This window comes from Pelophylax lessonae, assembly GCF_965119305.1.
Source record: "Pelophylax lessonae genome assembly, chromosome: 1".
Lineage (NCBI taxonomy): Eukaryota > Metazoa > Chordata > Amphibia > Anura > Ranidae > Pelophylax > Pelophylax lessonae.
The window spans coordinates 667,409,439-667,424,220 of record NC_138768.1 but is presented as its reverse complement, the minus strand read 5'-3'; the positions used below and the strand labels follow the sequence as shown (position 1 = coordinate 667,424,220).

The window sequence follows — 14,782 nt, the reverse complement described above, 5'->3', positions numbered from 1 at the left end:
TCCAACCAATACTTTCTGCTTAAGGTTTGCATAGAGTGGGAAAGGGTTTAAACCTCTAGCAGAATTTCATTGTGGTTTGTAATCCTGTTGGGAAGATGTTTCTTCACTTACCATCCAGACTTATATGCAAAGAGCTGAGAATCTTGGGAGTTGTAGTTTGAGACAGCAGTCATACAGTACCTACATTATAATGGTTACACTATGGGGGATCAGGAAGGATTTTTCCCCCTACTGTAGCAAATTGGATAATGCTTTGCTGGGGTAATTTGCCTTCCTCTGGATCAACTTTGGGTATACGATTGTGTATAAAGGATTGTATGGTAGTGTGTTTTTTTTTCTATTAGTTAAGCTAGATGGACTGGTGTCTTTTTTTTAACCTAACTATGTAGCTATTGACTACAGATCCCAATAGGCACAGCCTTGTAAGAGGAGTGGAGAGATTATTTTTAATAAACTGCCGAGGAAAGTTTTTCCTCTTGGCACTCAGGGAGTTAAAGAGAGTAACTCTGTATGGATATTGGTCTGCCAGCTGGAGACCATACCAGCAGAGATCAGAGCCGGAGACTGGGATTGAACACACTTAGAACTGCCAACATCACAGGATCTGCACCACTGTGTCACAGTGTCAGCCATTGCTGATACTGCTAGAAGGGACTAAGCCCTTCAGAGCAGGATTCCAACTGTACTCAATCCCTACTGCACCCATACTGCGCTCTATACTGCATTTATTCCAAGTGTAGACTGCACCTCTACCAAGCTTATACCGAACCTTTACCACATCTGAACCACATCTACCTTGCGCCTGTGCCGAGACTATATTGTATATTTACTGCATGCAGGCTAACTGGGACTATCCTTAAGTGCACCAATGCTCTAAAAGGGCCCCAGTGATAGCCGACAGAAGAACATCTCAAAGGACTGCCCCTCCAGGAATAATTATTCTGCAAGCCCCCTTTGTTTCCCAGCTCCCTCTGCTACCACCCTCCTATTCTTTTGAACACTGCATACCCAGTCAGTCTAGGACTAGTATCACCACCACAATGTGCTCTGGCAGTATATTTCCAGCACTTAGTAGATTAAACCTTACTACTGCTCGCAGCTGCACTTGAGGTGGCCTTGCTACTGTTTATTTTGATCTGGATGCCAAATTTCATCTTATTCCTAGTCCTTACTGTTAATCATTTTGTATGCTAAATTGTGATATTCCCATGGTAATTTATTATGCTTGCCTAGCTACCAACCAAATTGAGTGACAATATGTTAAATTTGTCTTTACTACCTGGTTTGGTATCTATTTTCTTTGATATAGACACACTAAGTGTTGCTTTCAGTGATTTCCTGTGACATGATATGTATGTACACTCAATTTGGTTTGCCAAAGGGGATGAAGTTCTCGAGGAGGTTGAGGAAAAGAACAGCTGGCCCATCCTATCTAGCGACTCCTTCAGGGGTACAAGTGTTTACCATTATCATTGAAAGTGGCAGTAAAAAAAAAAAAATACACATTTTGGGTTGAAACATTCCCGATTCTGGCGGATGGTAGTATTAACAGTGGATATTTTAACGCAAAATAGTTACGTTTTTCAAACTGTCCCCATAGACCCTCTTTCTTTTTGTGATATACGTGGGCCAACCAGGATTGCATATGATATTCTAACTAGACCTAAATCTTTGGGTAGGGCAAGTTTACCCCATCTGGGTTACTATTACAAGGCAGTACATCATACTTGTGTCCTGGATTGATTTCATAATCCCTCTAGAATACTTTGGATCCAAATAGAGGAACAGCTGTCCGCTTTTCCTTTTACATCCCTAGCATGGACCCTGCCTTTGCTACAGCCACAGTTTTTATATATTTTAGTGTCTCATTAACTCTTAGAGCTTGAGAGTGTTTGCTTCAAATTCTCCCTCTGTCCTCCTATGTGGGCCCTTTAACTCTACTTATAGGTAACCTATAAACCCAGAGTTTCCTCCAGGATTAAATTTAAATGCCACTCACTCCTCCAAATCTGCACCTCATCTTTCATTAGCCAATGTTTTAGGTCCATCTGATGTGAAACCTCTGACACAACTGGCTGATCTTCTACCCAAGTATTCAGGCAGGTGACTAATATATTTTCAAACTTGGGACTTTTATATTTCTATGAAAACACAAGGTAATCCTCATTGTCACTTTTCTATATTTTTGAAGCAATGTGTAGGCAGCCTACTCTTCCCAAGCACACTGTATCTTTTTATCATCCTCTGCTCCCACCAAACCTTTCGGAGGAAGAAGTCTAAATTTCATGTATCCTAACCCATAAACTTTCTGTCACAAGTGTGGTACAGGAACAAGATGGTATTGTTGTCATTAGTTTCTACATAAAATATTTCCAACTATATCCATTCGATGTTGGCGCTACTTAATTCAGGAAGGCACCATGCAACATATATGGTGGGGTTTGTTCCATGACAGATCCATTTTGGGATAAGGTTTTTAAAATGTAAAATTCTTTTGCTCCAGACACAGTCTCTTGAACTCCCTAAATAGCACTGTTATCAACGTTTACCGAAACTATTTCAAGAAAGGAGTTTTCTGTTTTTTCTTAGTGGCTGTAAGGGCAGTTATATTTAGGCATTGGAGCGTCTATTTAGAACCTTCCATAACAAAATGGATGTTTGAATTGAATAACCTTATGAGAATGGAAAAATGATCAGCACAATTACTGTACATGATCAACATCCTCAGTTTAAGAAAACCTGATCTCCTAGAATACATTTTATGGAAAGCGTACATTTTTCCACCTTTATTACTTAGAGACCCGTCTAGAACTTTTGGCCTCTGATATGGCTCCCGATTATTATTTTTTACAATATTGAACAGCCAGCTGGCAAGACTTTTCTGTTTTTGCTGTTATATATTGTGAAAGAATCTGTTATGTTTAATTTTTGTTCAATTCTAATTGGTGCATCTTTTAAGATTTGAACCAGCTTAGTATTGTTATACAGTATAATGCAGTGAGAGGAGTTATCTCCTCCCAAACTATATGATCTTTTCTCATGCACTGGTTCTTTTACCTTGGTATTGTTTTTGTAATTTATGATATAATCTAATAAAATATATTGCTTAAAACTGACAGTGGTGATTGCAATGGTCAGCTTTTATTCATTTATGTAAAAATGTTATTCACCCCTCTCAAAAAAAAAAAAAATGTCGCTGTAACCATTTAGAAATTATTGGCTAGAGTTGAGCTTTAATTTGCCAGTCAAGTCTATTAAAATCTGCTAATCTAACACTTTCCTCTCCCCAGAATGACAATGCTGCTGTCCAAAGATGTCTCTTTCTCTCCTCCATCAAGAGTGGAGACACTCAGGAAGTGTTTCAGAGCCTGTAACACCAGGTGAGAATCAAGGAAAAAAAAAAAAAAAAAGACAGTCGCCATATTAAATGATTGGTAAACTGCAATATACAGTATTACATTTTTCTTTTGGGTTTAATACCACCTTTAATCCTGAGAAATTGCCCAGAAGATGCTAAGAAGTAACTGACAGGTTCAGCAGTCAGAAAGTTTACATATGTTATAAGAACATAAATGATAATGGCAGTTGTGTGCAGTAAAATTACTACTATATTGCCAGAGATCTAGACACCTATGTGGGCGATAAAATTGATATAATTTAAAAAAATAAAATACAGATAGGGTTTTTATGACAGAAGAAACAATAGTGATCTTTCCTGTCATAATTGCTTCTCCTGGCATGTCAGTAGTAATGTATACAGGAATGCGCATGCGTAGCTCAGTGTACACTTAGAGCATTGCTCTGTGCCATGATGATGTAACTGCCGTGCACGGAAGTGACATCATTGGGGCCTGCCAATGCAAGCTGCTAAATAAAGTGAACCTGGCAGAAAGACCCGGAGAGGATGGAAGTGCCCAAGCACTAACAGTGCAGCACTGGAGGGGCTCCTTTGATAGGTATGTCTGTCATAATGTACCAATATGATGTGTATATTAGCAAATCATTGCGAACACCTCCTAGGAGCCACTTTAATGAAATAAAAAAAAACATTGAAGCTGAACTCCATGCATCCCTAAAAGAAGGAATTATAAAACCTATGAAATGGTGCGCTGTTCTAGTAAATATTTAAATGTATAATATAATATGCTCATATCAATATGTGAGAAAAAAGACTTTTATCAATCGTGCATGGAAGTATCATAAAATATCCATGACATAGTAACCAAAAAGAGTGCACATTATTTAATAAGCATGCATTGTAAAACATATTGACAAAGTGAGAAATACAAAATAAAATAAAAAAATAAAAAAACTTCTGCTCCCAAAACCACCCAGTAGTAATAAATGAGTCCACAAAGTATTCAGTGCATAAAGTGCTCCACAAAAGTCTTCAGTGATGAACAGTAGAGTTGAGCGGACACCTGGATGTCCGTGTTCGGCAGGTTCGGAAGAACTTGAAAAAAAAGTCTGGGTCCGTGTCCCGGACTTTTTCCGAACTTTACCCGGACACCGAACCCCATTGAAGTCAATGGGGACCCGAATTTTCAGGCACTAAAATGGCTCTAAAACACCAATGGAAAGGGCTAGAGTGCTGCAAATGGCAGCAAAACGTAGTTAAGAGCATGGCAAGTGATCTGCAAACAAATGTGGATAGGGAAATAACTTAAAAAACAACAAAAAAAAAAACCAGAAAAATAAAACAATGTTCTTCATCTGTGAAGGACGAGGCCCATATGGAGTAGGAGGGAGGTTGAGGTGGTGGTGGATGTGGCAGTGTCATAGGTGTGCGCACAGGTTGTGCCGGGTGTGCCTGGGCACACCCTAATCACCTAGGGCACATTAGCATTATCGCTCTGTTTGCCAGTGAGGAGATGGGAAAGATCTCCCTCGGACCTACTCTGCCATAAGAGAAGTGCCACACACTTCTATTTCACTTTTCCAGCAGGGAGAGTAATGTACCGGGGCCATATACATGTAGGCAAACACATGCATGTGTATTTAAACTTTGGGGTGCACACCCTAATGCAATAGGCTGCGCACACCTATGGGCGGTGTAGGTGGAAGCGGCGGTGGAGGAGGACGAGGTAGCCAACACTGCTTTTTTTCAGTCATTTTAAATGAGGGTAGACCCCAAATGAGTGAGAAAGAGCAAAAATAGAACAATGGCTGGGTAAGGTCAGTATCCATCTCTATTCTGCACAAGGTACGGAAAAGTCCTGTGGGATCCATGCCTGGTTCATTTTAATGAACGTGAGCTTGTCCACATTGTCTCCAGACAGGCGGCTGCGCTTGTCTGTGATAACGTCCCCAGCCGTGCTAAATACACGTTAAGATAATACACTGGCTGCAGGGCATGCCAGCACCTCCAAGGCGTAAAGGGCAAGCTCAGGCCATGTGCCCAATTTGGAGACCCAGAAGTTGAAGGGGGCAGACCCGTCATTCACTACATGTAGGCGTGTGCACACATTCTGCTCCACCATGTTGGTGAAATCCTGCCTCCTGCTAAGACGTTCCATATGAGCTGCTGGTGCTGCTGTTTGTTGTGGCGTGCTGACAAAGCTTTTCCACATTTCGGCCATGCTAACCCTGCCTTCTGAGGTGCTGGCGGTGCCCTGATTGCGTTGGCGACCTCTTCCTCCTCCTCCTCTGCCTTGGCCTTGTGCTTCCACTGTGGCCCCGCTGTCAGGTGGGAATGCCAGCAGCATCGCGTCTACCAGCGTGCGCTTGTACTCGCGCATCTTGCGATCGCGCTCCAGTGAGTGAATTAAGGAAGGTACGTTGTCCTTGTAACGGGGATCCAGCAGCGTGGCCACCCAGTAATCAGCACAAGTTAGAATGTGGGCAACTTGGCGGTCGTTGTGGAGACACTGCAGCATGTAATCGCTCATGTGTGCCAGGCTGCCCAGAGGCAACGAAAGGCTGTCCTCTGTGGGAGGTGTATCGTCTGTGTCCTCTGTATCCCCCCAGCCACGCACCAGTGATGGCCATGAGCTGGCCTGGGTGCCACCCTGCTGTGAACATGGTTCCATCTCCTCCTCCATCTCCTCCTCCTCATCCTCTAGAACTGTGCCCCTGCTGGACAATTGTGTCCCTGGCGTTTGTGTGTGCAGGAACCCACCCTCGGAGCCCCTTGCGAATGACTGCCCTGAAAGCCTTGGAAATGTTACCTCTTCATCCTCCTCCTCCTCCTCCTCCTCATCCTGTGCCACATCCTCTTCCATCATCGCCTGAATCGTTTTTTGAAGGAGGCATAGAAGTGGGATAGTTAAGCTGACAACGGCGTCATCGGCACTGGCCATGTTGGTGGAGTACTCAAAACAGCGCAACAAGGCACACAGGTCTCGCATGGAGGCCCAGTTATTGGTGGTGAAGTGGTGCTGTTCCGCAGAGCGACTCACGCGTGCGTGCTGCAGCTGAAGCTCCACTATGGCCTGCTGCTGCTCGCACAGTCTTTCCAGCATGTGCAAGGTGGAGTTTCACCTTGTGGGCACGTCACATATGAGGCGGTGAGCGGGAAGGCCGAAGTTACGCTGCAGCGCTGACAGGCGAGCAGCAGTAGGGTGAGAACACCGAAAGTGCGCACAGACGGCCCGCACTTTCTGCAGCAGCTCTGACATATCGGGGTAATTTTTAAGGAACCTCTGCACCACCAAATTCAGCACATGCGCAAGGCAAGGGATGTGCGTCAAACGGCTAGGCCCAGAGCTGCTATGAGATTTCGCCCGTTATCGCACACCACCAGGCCGGGCTTGAGGCTCGCTGGCAGCAACCACTCATTTGTCTGCTGTTCCATGCTCCTCCACAACTCCTGCGCGGTGTGTGGTTTTTCCCCCAAACAGGCAAGTTTTAAAACTGCCTGCTGTCGTTTACCCCTGGCTGTGCTCAAGTTGGTGGTGAAGGTGTTACGCTGACTGGATGAGGAGGCGGTAGAGGATGAGGAAGCGGAGTAGGAGTAGTTAGGAACAGGAGGCAAACTGAAGCGCCCTGCAATCCTCGGAGGTGGAAGGACATGCGCCAAATTGCTATCCGCCTCAGGCCCATCCGCCACTGCATTTACCCAGTGTGCCGTTAGGGAGATATAACGCCCCTGACCGTGCTTACTGGTCCACGTATCGGTAGTTAGGTGGACCTTGGCACAGATGGCGTTGCGCAGTGCACACCTGATTTTTTCCCCCACTTGGTTGTGCAGGAAAGGGATGGCTTGCCTGGAAAAGTAGTGGCGGCTGGGCACGACGTACTGTGGGACAGCCACCGGCATAAGGCTTTTAAAACTGTGCGTCTCCACCAGACGGAATGACAGCATTTCAAAGGCCAAGAATTTTGAAATGCTGGCATTCAGGGCCAGGGATCGCGGGTGGGTAGGGGGGTACTTCCTCTTCCTCTCAAGTGTTTGGGAGATGGAAAGCTGAACGCTTCCACGGGACATTGTGGAGATGGTTGGTGACCCAGGTGGTGGTGTTGCTGACAGATCGTCTGTTTGCGGGGTGGCAGGTGCCGGTATCACTACAGATGTGGATGGAGAGGCCGAGACTGCAGCAGAAGAGGAAGCAGGAGGAGCCAGAGACCTTTCTTGGTTTTGAAGGTGTCTACTCCACTGCAGCTCGTGCTTTGCACTTAGATGCCTGATCATGCAGGTAGTGCTCAGGTTGAGAAGGTTTATGCCTCGCTTCAGGCTCTGATTGCACAGGGTGCAAACCACTCATGTCCTGTCATCAGCACATTTTCTGAAGAACTTCCACACTAGAGAACTCCTTTGAGCTGGCTTTGGTGCGCTCGTTCCCTTGCTGCGTTGGGCAGTAGCAGGCGTAGTGTCTAGGGCACGGCCGCTCCGCTTCTGCACCCTGCTCCCTCTTCTGCTGTGCTGGTGGCTCTGTGCGACCACCGCCTCTTCCTCCAAACTACTCAGGTCACCTGCATGACCTTCATTCCTTGTGGGGTCGAGGACCTCATCGTCCTCCACATCATCTTCCACCCAGTCTTCACCCCTGCCCTCCTTGTCAGTCTCCACAATTCTGAGTGCCGCAGCAGTTGCCACCTGCGTTTTGTCATCATCGGAGACGTGCTGCGATGGTCCTTCCATGTACTCATCTTGACAAATAAGTGGTTGGGCATCGCTGCACTCAATCTCTTCCACTTCTGGGGCAGGGCTAGGTGGATGGCCCTGGGAAACCCTGCTGACAGAGTCATCAAAAAGAAGAAGAGACTGCTGCATGACTTGGGGCTCAGACTGCTTGCCTGATTTGCAAGGGGGTGAGGTGAAAGACGGTTGGACATTGGCTGCAGGTGCCAACTCTGACCTTTCTGCAGTAGACTGGGTGGGAGACAATGTGAAGGAACTGGAGGCACTGTCAGCAACCCAATCTACTATCGCCTGTACTTCTTCTGGCCTCATCACTTCTAGAGGCGTATGATACCCTACCAAATACTGCTGCAGGTTCTGTCGCCTACTCACACTTGAGGAAGGTGTTTCACTTGTGCGTGTAGCTGGCACAGATCGACCACGTCCTCTCCTTGCAACAGGAGCTCTACCAGCAGCACCACGACCCAGGCCACGGCCCCTATTTGATGGTCTCCTCATATTTCTGTAATTTATGATCTTGCCCTAGAAAGGTGTTGATTGAATAGCGGAACAAAACAACAACAGTATCGCACGGGTGTATCTCACAGTCAAATATGCAAACTATGCCGCAATTTAATTTTTTTTACCCCAAAAGGGTGTATATTGAATAGCGGAATAGAAAAAAAGGAAAAAAAACGGTGTATCTCACACGTACAAACACAGACTAGGCCCCGATTACAATTTTTTGTACCCTAAAGGCAGGATGAGGAAGAGGAATAGGAGGAGTTCGGAACAGGAGGCAAACTGAAGCGCCCTGCAATCCTTGGCGGTGGAAGGAGATGCGCCAAACAAATTTAGAAGGTGTATCTCACCTGTACCGATACAGACTATGCCGTAATTTAATTTTTTACACTCCAAAAGGGTGTATATTGAATAGCGGAATAGGAAAAATTTTATAAAACGGTGTATCTCACAAGTACAAACACAGACTAGGCCCCGATTACAATTTTTTGTACCCTAAAGGCAGGATGAGGAAGAGGAATAGGAGGAGTTCGGAACAGGAGGCAAACTGAAGCGCCCTGCAATCCTTGGCGGTGGAAGGAGATGCGCCAAACAAATTTAGAAGGTGTATCTCACATGTACCGATACAGACTATGCTGTAATTTAATTTTCTACACTCCAAAAGGGTGTATATTGAATAGCAGAATAGGAAAAATTTTATAAAACGGTGTATCTCACACGTACAAACACAGACTAGGCCCCGATTACAATTTTTTGTACCCTAAAGGCAGGATGAGGAAGAGGAGTAGGAGGAGTTCGGAACAGGAGGCAAACTGAAGCGCCCTGCAATCCTCGGCGGTGGAAGGAGATGCGCTAAACAAATTTAAAAAGGTGTATCTCACATGTACCGATACAGACTATGCCGTAATTTAATTTTTAACACTCAAACAGGGTGTATATTGAATAGCGGAATAGAAAAAAATTTACAAAACGGTGTATCTCACACGTACAAACACAGACTAGGTCCCGATTACAATTTTTTGTACCCTAAAGGCAGGATGAGGATGAGGAGTAGGAGGAGGTCTGAACAGGAGGCAAACTGAAGCACCCTGCAATCCTCAGCGGTGGAAGATGTGCCCCCAAAATTTGGAAGGTTTATCTCATACGTACCGATACAGACTATCCCGCAATTTAATTGTTTTTACCCCAAAGGTGTAGATTGATTAGCGGAATAGAAAATATGATATCAAAAGGTGTATGTATCTCACACGTACAGACCCAGACTAGGCCCCGATTACTATTTTTTGTACCCCCAAAGGCAGGATGAGGAGTAGGAGGAGTTCGGAACAGGCAGGAGGCACACTGAAGCACCCTGCAATCCTCGGCGATATGAGATGCGCCCCAAAAATTGGAAAGGTGTATCTCACACGTACCGATACAGACTATCCCGCAATTTAATTGTTTTTACCCCAAAGGTGTAGATTGAATAGCGGAATAGAAAATATGATATCAAAAGGTGTATGTATCTCACACGTACAGACCCAGACTAGCCCCCGATTACTATTTTTTGTACTCCCAAAGGCAGGATGAGGAGTAGGAGGAGTTCGGAACAGGCAGGAGGCACACTGAAGCACCCTGCAATCCTCGGCGGTATCAGATGCGCCCCAAAAATTGGAAAGGTGTATCTCACACGTACCGATACAGACTATCCCGCAATTTAATTGTTTTTACCCCAAAGGTGTAGATTGAATAGCGGAATATAAAATATGATATCAAAAGGTGTATGTATCTCACACGTACAGACCCAGACTAGGCCCCGATTACTATTTTTTGTACCCCCAAAGGCAGGATGAGGAGTAGGAGGAGTTCGGAACAGGCAGGAGGCACACTGAAGCACCCTGCAATCCTCGGCGGTATGAGATGCGCCCCAAAGATTCGTGTTCGGGTAACAAAAATCCAATTATTCGGTACGAACACGAATAATACAGTCCGTGTTCGCTCAACACTAATGAACAGGTGATTTCTAATATGTAATCCAGCCACCTGGTATCCACATCTACTGTATGTGCAATGTTCGCTCAACTGAAAACACATATGTATCTCGCAATATAATCAAAGTACTCCTCACAGAGATCCAGCTATCTTCCCTTTAGGTTTAGATCCACCTCTATCCAGAGTAAATAGGCTCTCCGGGCATATTTAAAATAAATAAAGAAGAGGAGGATCGGGGCTACTCTGAGGAGGTAAGTATAACACAAGATAGAACAAGACTTTAGTATCACTTTAAGTCTAAACAAAATGTAAAAATAAATTATCATAAAAACAAGTTGGCATATGCCTCTTTACTCATATAAATGCATCAATATGCAAGAATATTTCTGATCATTACGCAGAAACTTTTCTTCTAGCAAACAAATCTTTAATAACACCAGTAAAATATTTATGGCCCTTTAAATGAGTGATAAATAGGTCTAGTCTCAGAAAACAGTTAAATTTTTTCCTGTTATTTATAAACTATCAAGATGTTACAGATAGCACAATGCACATTTTGGAAGAGTTCCCATTCTTCAGTTATATAAACTTGTCCTGACATTTTATGAAAAACAGCCGGAAGGCTTTTGAATTCTAGATATAACTTTACACATCCTACAAAGCAGAATATGAAGGTGGCCATGGTGGACATTTCCACTCCACTACTGTGCACACAGCTGACTTTTCATTTTATAGGAAGCAAAAAAAATCCACTAGCATAAACCTGGATTGAGATCATCTACAAAGCAAGCAAACTGTTCTGACAAGCAAAACATATGATTTATAGCAATGCTGACACCAGAAATATGCTGCCAACTAGCAATAATGTTACCATCTAATTATTTGTTTGGCTCATTGGAAGCACAGTTAGAAACCAAACAAAACAAATGAAAACTTCCTTAGATAACAGCTATAATGTGTTCATGGTGACTACTAGAGCATTTTATTATGCCATTTCATACAAGTAAACAGTATATTTCTTGTTGAAGCATAAGGTTGCAAATTATAATTCAATAAAGCAAAAGGAAAACTCTAAGAACAAGGAAAATACAATGTCATCAAAACCCAAAAAAGCAGTAAAATGGCTCAGTAGTTAGTACAATAGGCCTAAAATCTTCTACAGGATTAAAAAGCAGAAAACAGTATGCAACATAAAAACAATGAGGAAATACATTAATGTAAAAACAAAGAAAATGCAGCTTTACTTTGTACAATGTGCAATGTGGGTTAGCTGGTAGAGGAAGGGAAAAACAGTAACTGTTGGGCCCTTTAATTTATTTCCATGAACTGTGATCACACTATGGACATTTAAATATTTACATATTTACAACAAGCATTAAATACATTTTTAAACAAGCTCCGCCTACCTTTGTAGCTGCAGTCATTATGAAGTAAATGATTCTCAAACTTTGCAGTGTGGCCTTCTCAGTTTTATTTTTACTTTCTCTCCAAAGTCCTTCCCAAAAATGACTTGGAGAAGGAGGGAAGCGAAAACTGCCGTAATATTAAAGGACTGCTTCTATTGTGAACGTGGGGGATGTATTGCCCCCTGTAACAGGGAGGGCCTAATTTTAAATGTTATTTACAGCTTGTTAATAGAATGTACTGTATATATTTCAATGTCCATAGTTCTACTTTAACATTACTGTGTTTAGCAGCTGAGAGTTTGTTTACATAATCACGTCTGTCCACCAATAATGGTGTCAACTCATTCGCTGATTTTTCCTGTGCTGTATGATCCCAGAAGAGCTCAGCTCTAAGCACTTCTGGGTTTAGAGCTGTAAAACCCTGGCCATTGTGTCTGGGGAAGCAGCAAATCAAGCATAGTCTCTGCTCTGCTGGTTAGGGAGAGTGCCTGGATAATATTAGGGATTTATTAGACCCTTGATGATACCTTAAAGTGGATGTAAACTCTCACATATACCCAGTGAAGTGAACAGCCTCAGATGATACACAGAGATGAAACAAATAACCCACATTGGTTTTACTTGTATATCTGCTGTCTTCAGCTTTCTACACTATCTAGAAAGTAAACATTGTGTTAGAATGTTTTCTTCCTGTTCCAGCACTGGGTGTGGAGACTTGGCATACACAGTGTGACAGCTGACTGGAGGAAAAGCACACACCATCCCTCCACATAGGCAGAGGAAGAAAGAAACATGCAGAGCTGTGCTGTGAATAGACCAGCTCTCTGCTATTCTATCTCTACACCGGCACAAATTTCCAGCTGCTTTTATCTTCTGTGTCTGAGAACTTGTAAGAAGTTATTATGCTGATAACAGAGGAACAGAGCAGCAGAAAGACATGGGACTTAGGGCTTTGGAGAGAGATCAGTAAACACTACAAATATTTGTGTCAATGTAAATGCAGTGTAAGTGTACCCCCAGCTACCGTTCTTGGACCTCTCCTATTTTAAATCTACACCACCTCTCTGGGTCAGCTGATAGACTCCCATGGCTTCCAATGCCATCTCTACGCTGACGACACCCAAATCTATTTCTCTACCCCTAAGCTCACTCCACTTCCTCAAACTCAATCTATCCAAAACCAAAATTTTTCCTCCACCACATGCCCCTTCCCCTGAGCACTATGTCAAAATCCATAGAACAACTATCACCCCATCCCCACATGCCAAGGTCCTTGGTGTAGTCTTGGACTCTGAACTCTCCTTTAAGCCCTACGTCCAATCACTGTCCAAATCATGCCGCCTCAACCTCCGCAACAAAATACGCCCCTTTCTAACCAATGACACAACAAAGCTCTTAACTCACTTCCTGGTCATCTCTTGCCTCGACTACTGCAACTCCCTTCCTATTGGCTTACCTTAACATAGGCTATCCCCCCCTTCAATCTATCATGAATGCTGCGGCCAGACTCCTCCACCTCACCAATCGCTCAGTGTCTGCTACTCCTCTCTGTCAATCCCTCCACTGGCTTCCACTCACCCAAGAAATTAAATTCAAAACAACTTACAAAGCCATACACAACTTAGCCCCCAGCTACATCACTAGCCTAGTCTCAAATAACCAACCTAATCTCTCTCTTCATTCCTCTCAAAACCTCCTGCTCTCTAGCTCCCTCGTCACCTCCTCCCATGCATGCCTCCAGGACTTTTTCTAGAGCCTCTTCAATCCTATGGAACTCCTTTCCCCAATTTGTCAAATTATCTCCTACTCTATTTGCTTTTAAACGTTCTCTGAAAACCCTCCTCTTCAGAGAAGCCTATCCTACCTACACCCAACAACTGTATTTTCATTTTCTCCATGAGCTCATCCCCCACAGTTATTACCATTTGTTTAACTTGACCCTCCCTTCTAGATTGTAAGCTCTAACGAGCAGGGCCCTCTAATTCCTCCTGGATTAAATTGTATTGTAACTGTATTGTCTGCCCTCATGTTGTAAAGCGCTGCTAAAACTGTCGATGCTGTATAAATCCTGTATAATAATAATAATAACTTCCTACCTGTGTAACTGTACTGTTGTCCTGCTTTTAATCCTTGAAAATGAAGGGATTTAATCCTCTGTGCTCTTTGTTTTTATATGTATCTTATCTTAAACCCGTTTACCAAAAAATGTCTATTAGGTAATAGCACATAGGCCTAAATGGATACCTTATATGTGAAAATCTAGTCCTGACAGAGTTCTAGTAACACAAAGCTGAAATATGTTCAGTAGCAGGATGTTATTTTCCTTGTACTTTGTTGTCAATAGAGACTACAAATATCAAAGACTTCATTCTTACCTTCAGGCCACGGAAACTTCCTGGACTGGTTGGAGATGAACAGGAGGATTTTGTGGATTTTGGAGTGGATAACTGGCTGCTTGGTGTTCCGTTTACTATAAAATAAAAGTAAAATCTTTTTTAAAAAGTCTGATATACAATTATAAACTCTACTCTACCGTTTGAATGTGAAAACATAACTACAAATACAGGGACAGGAAGGATGTTGTTTGCCAGAAGTGTTTGACCGGATAAAAAAACAACAACAAATAAATACATACTCTACCGTTACTTTTAGACTTAGCAATGCTTGCTAATCACATACCTATTGTGCAAAAGATGATATTTGGTCCTAAATCAATATTTATGGGAACATTTAGCTTGAAATTTTAGGAGACTATAAAAAATGTTTAATATGAGCCTGTTCCTCTGTTTATTTTAAAACACATTTGGTTTTCATTAATAACGTA

General features: G+C 43.3%; 1 protein-coding gene across 5 annotated transcripts in view; it reads right to left on the bottom strand.

Moving 5' to 3' along the window:
• Window positions 1–14,782, bottom strand: part of DCLK2 (doublecortin like kinase 2) — a 159,035-nt gene that overhangs the window by 57,851 nt on the left and 86,402 nt on the right. For all 5 annotated transcript variants that reach the window (XR_014225288.1, XR_014225289.1, XM_082258127.1 and 2 more), the window contains one exon: window positions 14,334–14,428. Coding sequence is in view for 3 of the 5 variants with exons in the window: in XM_082258127.1 (XP_082114253.1) it covers window positions 14,334–14,428 (95 nt within the window). In the remaining 2 variants the exon portion in view is untranslated. The remainder of the gene's footprint in view (window positions 1–14,333; window positions 14,429–14,782) is intronic.